At 39.0% G+C, this 13,703-nt stretch overlaps 1 protein-coding gene across 5 annotated transcripts in view; it reads right to left on the minus strand.

The window, feature by feature from the left end:
• Nucleotides 1-13,703, minus strand: part of LOC126259356 (INO80 complex subunit D) — a 234,900-nt gene that overhangs the window by 129,288 nt on the left and 91,909 nt on the right. For all 5 annotated transcript variants that reach the window (XM_049956088.1, XM_049956087.1, XM_049956086.1 and 2 more), the window contains 2 exons: nt 2,490-2,727; nt 992-1,172 (listed from right to left, as the gene is read on the minus strand). In XM_049956088.1, coding sequence (XP_049812045.1) covers nt 992-1,172; nt 2,490-2,727 — 419 coding nt within the window. The remainder of the gene's footprint in view (nt 1-991; nt 1,173-2,489; nt 2,728-13,703) is intronic.

Below are 13,703 nucleotides of genomic sequence, written 5' to 3' on the forward strand. Positions count from 1 at the left end.
AATGTCTGACAGACAGCTAAGTAAAATTTGAAACCAGCCAAAAAAGTTTCTCTTTCCCAAGTTGTTCTAATCTGTAGAAGAATTTCTCTTACCATAATGTGTAAAAGTTGGTGGGTGGGAATTACATATATTCAGATCAGACTTAAGAATTAAGTTGTGATGTATATGTAAAATGACTCATTCTACATTATTATGATTTATCGTGTTAATGATCCATGGAACATCAAACTAACAAATAAGTTGTAAAGTGATGACTTAAAGGTAAATAAATAAATATATCTAAAAACAAAGATGATGTGACTTACCATACGAAAGTGCTGGCAGGTTGGTAAACACACAAACAAACACAAACATACACACAAAATTCAAGCTTTCGCAACCAACAGTTGCTTCATCAGAAAAGAGGGAAGGAGAGGGAAAGACAAAAGGATGTGGGTTTTAAGGGAGAGGGTAAGGAGTCATTCCTATCCCGGGAGCGGAAAGACTTACCTTAGGGGAGAAAAAGGACAGATATACACTCGCACACACACACACATATCCATCCGCACATACACAGCCACAAGCAGACATTTTTCCCTCTATTATATAAATAAATAAACGCTCTTACTTAATAATGTATGCAGACTGACACTAATGGTTATGGTGCAGTATACACATCCATTACATAATGGAGTACATAATGACCATTTCTTTCTTAAATATAAACCCGAGATGATGAAATTCACGTAAGGAATGCTGAATTGTACAGACTGAAGATTTGTAATTAAGCTGACATGACAAGAAGGTTGACAAAAGTTATTATGCATGTCTTCAATTCTATCAGTCATAAAAGGAATGCTATTCACATCTCCCGTTTCATCCATACCTGTCTGCTTCGAAATAGACTCTATAGTCAGTTTTGGTATGTTCCAAAAGACCAAAATGAAGTGGCTTACTGTACTGCTTCTCCCAGGCATTTACCAATATAAATTATTAATTACTATGACCTCACCTGGCGTGTCTGACACAACAGTGGCTTGAGGTGATATCTCCTCTGCAGATGTTGAGTCTGTCAGCCTGTGCAGTCTTCTCTTTTTCTTTCCTCTTTTACTGGGTCTAGTCATGGCTGATGGTTTTGCCTTTTTTCGGATCTTTTTTGGTCTAGTCTCTGCACACATCCGATCATAATTATCCTGTAGGCAAAGAAATAATCAATGACAACTTACTAATACTAAGCACATCTTCAAAATATCTGATGGTCTGCTATCATGGACCACTCCATGATGTATAATTCAGATACATAGCTGAAAAATTTGAATCAGTTTCCACTACAGCGTATGTTAAAAAATGACGAGAAACACAGTCCCAGCGTTTCGACAAAAAACACAGTCCCAGCATTTCGACAGTTACCATCCGTTCACTTCTTGTCTTGGTATATTATACAATACAGAATGATAAATCACCACACAAACAGAAAGTGGGCTTCACAACCAACTTTATTTTTATTGTCCATACCTACTCTATGAGCCTATTTCAGAAGCAAATTTCATATACCATTCTAGTGACCTCTAAAACTGAGGGATCACATCAAAACTAAAAAGAGGATAATACTTCTTGTTATGTCATATCAAAGATGACAATTATTTGTCCATCCGAAATTGAGGTTATTAGAGAGGAGACTTGGACAATGAGACACAGTCTTCGAGAACCATTCTTCCATTTGCCTCTGGTCATCTACAGATGGGACAGACAACTCAAATGTGGATGGACACCAAGATATTGAGCCCAATTCCACCTTTGGCAGTGTATATCCTCAGATGGGATACAGGAACCAATGTCTTGGCCAAGGCTATAATTTTCCAATTATATTCTGAGGTGAGGACCAAAAAACTTACAACCTTCAAACAGCTGTGTTCTCTCGTCCTCTTTCGTATTTTTCAAAAAAAGAGAAAAGGCAACAAACAATTGCTGAAAAGAAAGGAAAAAAATGGAAAAAAAACTGAATCATAAGAACATGGTATAGTCAGATGTCAACTCTCAGCAAGATGCAATTTTTACAGTCTGTTTCTCACAGCCCCTGAGGTCAAACCACATCACTTGAAGGAATGTGAAACAAACAAACTGTCATGAAGACAACAACAACAACAAAACACACACACACACACACACACACACACACACACACACAAGATTCTAGATTCAAATTAAACACTACTCATACTATGATGCAGATGCCAGAAAATAATGATGAGAGCTTAACTCTAAATAAATAAATAGGATATAAATGTCTTAGATGTAAGAGAAAAATATTGAAGGTGAATGAGTGATGGTAGGGACAACAAGGACTGTAAAAATAAATAAAAAATGAAATAAGAATAAGATTGGTGAGACGAAGTGTGTGTGTGTGTGTGTGTGTGTGTGTGTGTGTGTGACAGACAGACATAGAGAGAGAGAGAGAGCTAGCATACATTTGTGAATCACTGATTTGAGAAACACATTGAAGCGCTTACCCGTTTCCTTGCATGTTCTGGACACAATGGTAATTCATGGCATATGTCAAAAACAGGAACACAACACTGTGTATTGTCTGAGAATTTGGCTGTACAATGCTCATACAACAACTGATCAACATTATACATGATATGTCGCAGGCAGTGTTGAGTACAAGGAAGTGCCAAACTCTTGCATGCTTCTGATTCTCCTTTCCGATAACTGCATCTCCGCTTCACGAGCATTGTTAATTTTGACCTAAAAATTTATGAAACAGCTTCGGTTATTATGGACAAACATGTACATTTTTTATCTTATCACTGTAGTAATAAACAAAATATTAAATAAAGTAACAAAGCTGAAACAAAAAATAATGTGACAATGTGATAACAGCATAGTACTCAAATCCTTGTCATACAGTTTTAGATATAAAGTTACTCAGATAAAAAGCCTTTTTTTCTAAATTCTAGTCTATGCTGTCACTAACATCAAGCTATGTTTACAGTCCAGAAAGAGAAGCTTCATACTTCTGCCAAACACCTTAAGTAGGGCAAGGAAAAATACATTCACTTAGTATACAGCTTATTGGGTGCATCTAATGGGCAAACATGTGGCATACACTGTATAATGAAAAGATCACAAATCTTTGTAACAAAGGAAAAAATTCTCACAAACTAATAGCTGATCTTTCAATATAATTCATCATCTACAGAGTTGTAAACAGGGAGTTGACCCTGTTGCTACCATAAGATCTCATGGAGTACTCTTTAAAAACACTTGTGTTTGCCTGGCGAATGCAGTTCTCTAGTTTAATTACAAACTTGTCACACAGAATTTTGCAAAAGAGAAAACTTGCCTTCATAATGGAATTCATTTTCAGCCATTTTCCCCAATTTACAAATTCCATACTGACCACACCGCACTGATTTTTTCCCTCCTCCAGCAACACTACGAGTAAATCTCCGTAAGCTCAAAATTATGAACCCTCGTGGCACATGACAATAGGAATTCATGTTCACTGAGATGACTAGGGAGCTTCAAGTCCTTAATTGGAGTACTTTATAAGTAATTAAACATCAGCACAACACCATTCCAGCTGACATTACAACTATTCAGCACCCCCTATGAATACGTCATTGTCATGGGATACATGATATAAGAACTTAATTTAAAAACATTTTGTAGAATAACCCTATGAAAATTATTTACTTGCAACAACATGGGTCTTCTACCAGTACAATCCTTTTTCTACATGGAACATCTTTACAGTCTCATGGATGTAATCATAATAAACGAGACTGACAATGTAAGAGATACCGTGCAGGTGTCAACACCATTTCTTTCTGTATGACACAATACATAAATCAGATCATACAACTTGCAGGAATATCAAATGTATAGATTTTGATGCTCTAACAGTGGACTACTTGAAAACTTAAAGACAATAAATAACCAGAGACTATAATAGATGTAAAATCATGACACTGATAATCTCAAGCTATGACAAATGTGTGTCCATATGTACGATCAAAGTGAGAAAAGATGAAGCTCCATGGCCAACAGCTGACAACGAGAGATTACGGGGGTGGGATCAACTTTCTGAAACCATCTATGGGGGTTGTGTAGATTGGGCTCCCAGGTACCACACTCTGCCACCATTCACCCCAGTGGGCCCGTGTTGCATGTAATTTCCAAAAAAGAAATCCTCGGTATTCACTAGAACCATAAACACAACAGAATTTGTTCGAAATAGCAATGTAGCCCAAAGGTTAAGATGTTAAGCTGGTATGCAGAAGTTTGGTTCAAGTCCAAGTGTTTTTTGTATTTTTTTAATCTTTATCAAAATGACTGATCATTATTTTTATTCAGTTAATTAGTTTAGTTCAAATTTTTCATTTCTAACTTTTTACTGGATCATTTTAACCATCTTACCAATTTTCTTAATTCAATATTGTTTATTACTTATTTTTATCAATTTTTCATTTGGAACCTAGGTCCATGTAGTCCTAATTAATTTGATCTAGCTATTGTAAAATTTAAAAGTTGAAAACTACTGATCTAATAGTCAATGCCCCCCCCCCCCCGCCCCATGAACCATGGACCTTGCCGTTGGTGGGGAGGCTTGCGTGCCTCAGCGATACAGATGGCCGTACCGTAGGTGCAACCACAACGGAAGGGTATCTGTTGAGAGGCCAGACAAACATGTGGTTCCTGAAGAGGGGCAGCAGCCTTTTCAGTAGTTGCAGGGGCAACAGTCTGGATGATTGACTGATCTGGACTTGTAACATTAACCAAAACGGCCTTGCTGTGCTGGAACTGCGAACGGCTGAAAGCAAGGGGAAACTACAGCCGTAATTTTTCCCGAGGACATGCAGCTTTACTGTATGATTAAATGATGATGGCGTCCTCTTGGATAAAATATTCCAGAGGTAAAATAGTCCCCCATTCGGATCTCCGGGCGGGGACTACTCAAGAGGACGTCGTTATCAGGAGAAAGAAAACTGGCATTCTACGGATTGGAGCATGGAATGTCAGATCCCTTAATCGGGCAGGTAGGTTAGAAAATTTAAAAAGGGAAATGGATAGGTTAAAGTTGGATATAGTGGGAATTAGTGAAGTTCGGTGGCAGGAGGAAAAAGACTTTTGGTCAGGTGATTACAGGGTTATAAATACAAAATCAAATAGGGGTAATGCAGGAGTAGGTTTAATAATGAATAAAAAAAATAGGAGTGCGGGTAAGCTACTACAAACAGCTTAGTGAACGCATTATTGTGGACAAGATAGACACAAAGCCCATGCCTACTACAGTAGTACAAGTTTATATGCCAACTAGCTCTGCAGATGATGAAGAAATTGATGAAATGTATGATGAGATAAAAGAAATTATTCAGGTAGTGAAGGGAGACGAAAATTTAATAGTCATGGGTGACTGGAATTTGTCAGTAGGAAAAGGGAGAGAAGGAAACATAGTAGGTGAATATGGATTGGGGGGAAGAAATGAAAGAGGAAGCCGCCTTGTAGAATTTTGCACAGAGCATAACTTAATCATAGCTAACACTTGGTTTAAGAATCATGATAGAAGGTTGTATACATGGAAGAACCCTGGAGATACTAAAAGGTATCAGATAGATTATATCATGGTAAGACAGAGATTTAGGAACCAGGTTTTAAATTGTAAGACATTTCCAGGGGCAGATGTGGATTCTGACCACAATCTATTGGTTATGAACTGCAGATTGAAACTGAAGAAACTGCAAAAAGGTGGGAATTTAAGGAGATGGGACCTGGATAAACTGAAAGAACCAGAGGTTGTAGAGAGTTTGAGGGAGAGCATAAGGGAACAATTGACAGGAATGGGGGAAAGAAATACAGTAGAAGAAGAATGGGTAGCTCTGAGGGATGAAGTAGTGAAGGCAGCAGACGATCAAGTAGGTAAAAAGACGAGGGCTAATAGAAATCCTTGGGTAACAGAAGAAATATTGAATTTAATTGATGAAAGGAGAAAATATATAAATGCAGTAAATGAAGCAGGCAAAAAGGAATACAAACGTCTCAAAAATGAGATCGACAGGAAGTGCAAAATGGCTAAGCAGGGATGGCTAGAGGACAAATGTAAGGATGTAGAGGCTTGTCTCACTAGGTGTAAGATAGATACTGCCTACAGGAAAATTAAAGAGACCTTTGGAGAGAAGAGAACCACTTCTATGAATATCAAGAGCTCAGATGGCAACCCAGTTCTAAGCAAAGAAGGGAAGGCAGAAAGGTGGAAGGAGTATATAGAGGGTTTATACAAGGGCGATGTACTTGAGGACAATATTATGGAAATGGAAGAGGATGTAGATGAAGACGAAATGGGAGATAAGATACTGCGTGAAGAGTTTGACAGAGCACTGAAAGATCTGAGTCTAAACAAGGCCCCGGGAATAGACAACATTCCATTAGAACTACTGATGGCCTTGGGAGAGCCAGTCCTGACAAAACTCTACCATCTGGTGAGCAAGATGTATGAGACAGGCGAAATACCCTCAGACTTCAAGAAGAATATAATAATTCCAATCCCTAAGAAAGCAGGTGTTGACAGATATGAAAATTACCGAACTATCAGTTTAATAAGTCACAGCTGCAAAATACTAACGCGAATTCTTTACAGACGAATGGAAAAACTGGTAGAAGCGGACCTCGGGGAAGATCAGTTTGGATTCCGTAGAAATGTTGGAACACGTGAGGCAATACTAACCTTACGACTTATCTTAGAAGAAAGATTAAGAAAAGGCAAACCTACGTTTCTAGAATTTGTAGACTTAGAGAAAGCTTTTGACAATGTTAACTGGAATACTCTCTTTCAAATTCTGAAGGTGGCAGGGGTAAAATACAGGGAGCGAAAGGCTATTTACAATTTGTACAGAAACCAGATGGCAGTTATGAGAGTCGAGGGGCATGAAAGGGAAGCAGTGGTTGGGAAAGGAGTGAGACAGGGTTGTAGCCTGTCCCCGATGTTATTCAATCTGTATATTGAGCAAGCAGTAAAGGAAACAAAAGAAAAATTTGGAGTAGGTATTAAAATTCATGGAGAAGAAGTAAAAACTTTGAGGTTCGCCGATGACATTGTAATTCTGTCAGAGACAGCAAAGGACTTGGAAGAGCAGTTGAACGGAATGAACAGTGTCTTGAAAGGAGGATATAAGATGAACATCAACAAAAGCAAAACAAGGATAATGGAATGCAGTCAAATTAAATCGGGTGATGCTGAGGAAATTAGATTAGGAAATGAGACACTTAAAGTAGTAAAGGAGTTTTGCTATTTAGGGAGTAAAATAACTGATGATGGTCGAAGTAGAGAGGATATAAAATGTAGACTGGCAATGGCAAGGAAAGCGTTTCTGAAGAAGAGAAATTTGTTAACATCGAGTATAGATTTAAGTGTCAGGAAGTCGTTTCTGAAAGTATTTGTATGGAGTGTAGCCATGTATGGAAGTGAAACATGGACGATAACTAGTTTGGACAAAAAGAGAATAGAAGCTTTTGAAATGTGGTGCTACAGAAGAATGCTGAAGATAAGGCGGGTAGATCACGTAACTAATGAGGAGGTATTGAATAGGATTGGGGAGAAGAGAAGTTTGTGGCTCAACTTGACTAGAAGAAGGGATCGGTTGGTAGGACATGTTTTGAGGCATCAAGGGATCACAAATTTAGCATTGGAGGGCTGCGTGGAGGGTAAAAATCGTAGAGGGAGACCAAGAGATGAATACACTAAGCAGATTCAGAAGGATGTAGGTTGCAGTAGGTACTGGGAGATGAAGAAGCTTGCACAGGATAGAGTAGCATGGAGAGCTGCACCAAACCAGTCTCAGGACTGAAGACCACAACAACAAACAATAGTCAATGAACAGAAAACAAAATAATCTATTTGTATTGGCTGTACAATAATGCAAATATTTATTTTTCGTTGCAAGACGTACATTTTGTTGGTTGGTAGTTGTCATAAAAAAGTTAATATGATGACTAAAATGGAGAGACAAAGGATCAAAAATAAGATCACATTTAAACCAATTAATAAAATGTTAATAATAATCACAGTCATTTTGATAAAGACGTAACAAAAATGGCACTTGACAGGAAACAGACCCACAACGTTCAGCATACCGGTCAAATAACTTAACTATTATGCTTAGGCTTATCAAAGTCTGGGATCAGCTTGCAAAGTCCTGGTTTTTTAGTGCTCTCTGAGGTCATGGCCAGGGTTGCAAAATCTCCAGGGTTTATGAGGGGCACAGATTTTTTAAAATTGTAGATTTATGTGTCTGACAACACACTTTTAATCCACCATCGCACTTCTAAACATTGTCTTAAGGTTGTGTCTCTTTTATCCGACCTTGTAGAAAGCTCTTACATCAATGTGAAGGCATGGCTACCTGTTCCACCAAAACTTTCCCCTTAGGCATTTGCCAACACAACACGGGCAATGTATTTATGTTGTTTTTGTGTGTGAAGTAAATCATCTATAAATTATTGATAATCTTATTCTATTCATTTTTGGTCTCATCATTTAGTAATGGCCAAAAGAATGTGTGTTTAATGTAAACTCATAAAAAGAATATAAGTCAACAGCCTGCCCACAATGGTAGTGGCGGTTCCCATCAAATCACCGAAGTTAAGCGCTGTCGGATTTAGCTAGCACTTGGATGGGTCACACAAGTCGTTAATTAAATTATAAAAGATTCCACAAGTACTGAGGATCTATTTGACGAACATACATTTTTGACCCAGATAATTGAAAAGCAAAGGGTATGTTGCAGTTCGAGTTCTAGAAAAGTACCAGAAAACATTGAAGAGAAGTGGAAAGCAATTTAGAAGCTCCTTCAATCGTCTGATATTTCATGCTACAATATTTCTAAAATGGTTGTGTATGCGACGTCATGCCCTCCCCCCCCCCCCCCCTCCTTCCCCTGAAACATGGCACTTGCCATTGGTGGGGAGGCTTGCGTGCCTCAGCGATACAGATAGCCGTACCATGGGTGCAACGAAAGAGGCTTGTCTGTTGAGAGGCCAAACAAATGTGTGGTTTCTGAAGAGGGGCGGCAGCAGCAGCCTTTCAGTAGTTTCAGGGGCAACAGTCTGGATGATTGACTGATCTGGCCTTTTAACATCAACCAAAACAGACTTGTTGTGCTGGTACTGTGAACGGCTGAAAGCAAGGGGAAACTACAGCCACAACTTTTCCTGAGGACATGCAGCTTTACTGCATGGTTAAATGATGATGGCTTGCTCCTGTTTAAAATAGTCCGGAGGTAAAATAGCCCCCCTACGAATCTCCGGGCGGGGCCTACTCACGAGGACGTCGTTATCAGCAGAAACAAAACTGGTGTTCTACGGATCGAAGCGTCGAATGTCAGATCCTTTAATCGGGCAGGTAGGTTAAAAAATTTAAAAAGGGGAAACGGATAGGTTAAAGCTAGATATAGTGGGAAATAGTAAAGTTCGGTGGCAGGAGGAACAAGACTTCTGGTCAGGTGAATACAGGGTTATAGACACAAAATCAAATAGGGGTAATGCAGGAGTAAGTTTAATAATGACTAAAAAATAGGAACCCAGATAAGCTACTACGAACAGCATAGTGAACACATTATTGTAGCCTAGGTACACACGAAGCCCATGCCAACCACAGTAGTACAAGTTTATAGCCAACTAGCTCCACAGATGATGGAGAGATTGAAGAAATGTATGATGCAATAAAGGAAATTATTCATATAGTTAAGGGAGACAAACATTTAATAGTCAAGCGAGACTGGAATTTGATAGCAGGAAAACGAAGAGCAGGAAAAGTAGTAGGTGAATATGGATTGGGCATATGGAATGAAAGAGGAAGCCGCCTGGTAGAATTTTGCACAGAGCATAATTTAACCACATCTAATACTTGGTTTAAGAATCATGAAAGAAGGTTGTATAAGTGGAAGAGGCCTGGAGACACTGGAAAGTTTCAGACAGATTATATAATGGTAAGACAAAGATTTAGGAACCAGGCTTAAAGTTGTAAGACATTTCCAGGGGCATATGTAGACTCTGACCACAATCTATTAGTTATGAACTGTAGATTAAAACTGAAGAAACTGCAAAAAGGTGGGGATTTAAGGTGATGGGACCTGGATAAACTGAGAGAACCAGAGGCTGTAGAGAGTTTCAGAGGGGGCATTAGGGAACGACTGACAAGAACAGGGGAAAGAGATATGATAGAAGTAGTATGGGTAGCATTGAGAGATGAAATAGTGAAGGTAGTAGAGGAGCAAGTAGGTAAAAAGACAAGGGCTAGTAGAAATCCTTGGGTAACAGAAGATATACTGAATTTAACTGATGATAGGAGAAAATATAAAAGCGCACTAAATGAAGCAAGCGAAAACGAATACAAACATCTCAGAAATGAGATCAACAGGAAGTGCCAAACGGCTAAGCAAGGATGGCCAGAGGACAAATGTAAGGATTTAGAAGCATTTATCACTAGGGGTAAGATAGATACTGCCTACAGGAAAATTGAAGAGACCTTTGGAGAAAAGAGAACCACCTGAATGAATATCATGAGCTCAGATGGAAAACCAGTCCTAAGCAACGAAGGGAGAGCAGAAAGTTGGAAGGAGTATATAGAGGGCAATGTACTTAAGGGCAATATTATGGAAATGAAAGAGGACGTAGATGAAGATGAAATGGGAGATATGATACTGCGTGAAAAATTTGACAGAGCACTGAAAGACCTAAGTCGACACAAGGCTCCAGGAGTAGACAACATTCCACTAGAACTACTGATGGCCTTGGAACACCCAACCATGACAAAACTCTTCCATCTGGTGAGCAAGGTGTATGAGACAGGCGAAATAACATAAGACATCAAGAAGAATAAAATAATTCCCATCCCAAAGAAAGCAGGTGCTAACAGGTGTGAAAATTTAATAGATTATGGTTGCAAAATACCAACACGAATTCTTTATAGACAAATGGAAAAACTGCTAGAAGCCAACCTTGAGGAAGATCAGTTTAGATTCTGTAGAAATATTGGAGCACACAAGGCAATACTGACCCTACAACGTATCTTAGAAGATAGGTTAAGGAAAGGCAAACCTAAATTTCTAGCATTTGTAGACTTAGAGAAAGCTTTTGACAATGTTGACTGGAATACTCTCTTTCAAGTTCTGAAGGTGGCAGGGGTCAAATATAGGGAGCAAAAGGCTATATGGAATTTGTACAGAGACCATATGGCTGTTATAAGAGTCGAGGGGCACAAAAGGGAAGCAGTGGTTGAGAAGAGAGTGAGACAGGGTTGTAGCCTATCTCCAATGTTATTCAATCTGTATATTGAGCAAGCAGGGGGAAAAAAAATGGAGTAGGAATTAAAATCCAGGGAGAAGAAATAAAAACTTTGAGGTTTGCCGATGACATTGTAATTCTGTCAGAGACAGCAAATGACCTGGAAGAGCAGCCGAATGGAATGGACTGTGTGTTGAAAGGAGGATATAAGATGAACATCAACAAAAGCAAACCGAGAATACTAAAATGGGGTCGAATTTAATAAGGTGGTGCTGAGAGAATTATGTTAGGAAATGAGACACTTAAAGTAGTAATTGAGGTTTGTTATTTGGGAAACAAAATAACTGATGACTGTCGAAGTAGGGAGGATATAAAATGTAGACTGGCTGGCAAGGAAAGCATTACTAAAGAAGAAAAATTTGTTAACATTGAGTATAGATTTAAGTGTCAGGAAGTCTTTTCTGGAAGTATTTGTATGGAGTGTAGTCATGTATGGCAGTGAAACATGGACGCTAACTAGTTTCGACAAGAAGAGAATAGAAGCTTTTGAAATGTAATGCTACAGAAAAATGCTGAAGATTTGATGGGTAGATCATGTAACTAATGAGGAGGTACTGAATAGTATTGGAGAGGACTAATTTGTGGCACAACTTGACTAGAAGAAGGGATCAGTTGGTAGGACACCTTCTGACACATCAAGGAATCACCAATGTAGTACTGGAGGGAAGCACGGAGGGTAAAAATCATAGAGAGAGAGGCCAAGAGATGAATACAATAAGCAGATTCAGAAGGATGCAGGTTGCAGTAGTTATTCGGAGATAAAGAGGCTTCCACAGGATAGAGTAGCATGGAGAGCTGCATCAAACCGGTCTCTGAACTGAAGACCACAACAACAACAACATGCCATGTCTTTGGCCCTCTCCCCTACTCTCCCAACTCCTTTTTTTTCCCTTCACACTTTCAGTAACTACTGTTAAACATCCGTCAAATGTTAAAATTAATTCAGAACTTTGTTATCATGACTTTTCTACTGTAATTAAAACAAACAAACCATTTCTGGAAAAAGTAAAGTCTAGTGAAAAATACAACTCAATAAAGTTTAATGTTGCAATAAATTGTTAAGGCTTGTACGTAATTTCAAAAATATTGTAGTGCCTCAAGAATTTCAGTGTAAATTCTAGAAACACTCAGCCTTCCACCGTCTCAAACACCTGATATTTTAGGTACGAGTGCAGGAGAGAGAGAACATTTCTACCAATCCACCTGTTTCTATGTGCAGGTCCGAAGTTTGTTAGAAGACTGTAAGAAGGGTGAGTCACTGATGACGACAGGTGTTTGCCACCAGCACCACAAAGACGTGATGAAAACTCAGGGAATAATTATGTAGTATTCTTTGATGTGTTAAGTGTCTGTGGTGATTGTAAAAAAGACTAATGAACAATTGAATATAAATTTCTATGCACAATCATGTATTGGACTCGTTTGATAATAGAGACTTTTATCTTACTTCATGTCTTGGACTCAGAGAAGTCAAGACGCATGTTTATATTTTGATATGGTTTTTAAACAAACTCTTATGTCTCAATGTACTTAATTATTTCTAAAGCTCGAGATACGAGTGAGACGATGAAGATATTTATATGTCTAAGAAGAGAATTTTGTTCTGCATAGCAGTTCTAGTACATCGTTAATCAACAAGTACATTGATACTAAAGTTCATATATGTGATCAATAGATTACAGAAATAAGAAGATACACTACTGGCCATTAAAATTGCTACACCACGAAGATGACGTGCTACAGACGCGACATTTAACCGACAGAAAGAAGATGCTGTGATATGCAAATGATTAGCTTTTCAGGGCATTCACACAAGGTTGGCACTGGTGGCGACACCTACAACATGCTGACATGAACAAAGTTTCCAACCGATTTCTCATACACAAACAGCAGTTGACCAGCATTGCCTGGTGAAACGTTGTTGTAATGCCTCGTGTAAGGAGGAGAAATACGTACCATCACGTTTCTGACTATGATAAAGGTCGGATTGAAGCCTATGGCGATTGCGGTTTATCGCAACGCGACATTGCTGCTCGCATTGGTCGATATCCAATGACCGTTAGCAGAATATGGAATCGGTGGGTTCAGGAGGGTAATACGGAACGCCCTGCTGTATCCCAACGGCCTCGTATCACTAGCAGTCGAGATGACAGGCATCTCATCCGCATGGCTGTGACGGATTGGGCAGCCACGTCTCAATCCCTGAGTCAACAGATGGTGATGTTTGCAAGAAAACGACCATCTGCATGAACAGTTTGACGACGTTTGCAGCAGCATGGACTATCAGCTCAGAGACCATGGCTGCGGTTACCCTTGACGCTGCATCACAGACAGGAGAAACTGCAATGGTGTACTCAACGACGAACCTGGGTGCACGAATG

Source organism: Schistocerca nitens, chromosome 5 (assembly GCF_023898315.1).
Source record: "Schistocerca nitens isolate TAMUIC-IGC-003100 chromosome 5, iqSchNite1.1, whole genome shotgun sequence".
In the NCBI taxonomy this organism is placed as follows: domain Eukaryota; kingdom Metazoa; phylum Arthropoda; class Insecta; order Orthoptera; family Acrididae; genus Schistocerca; species Schistocerca nitens.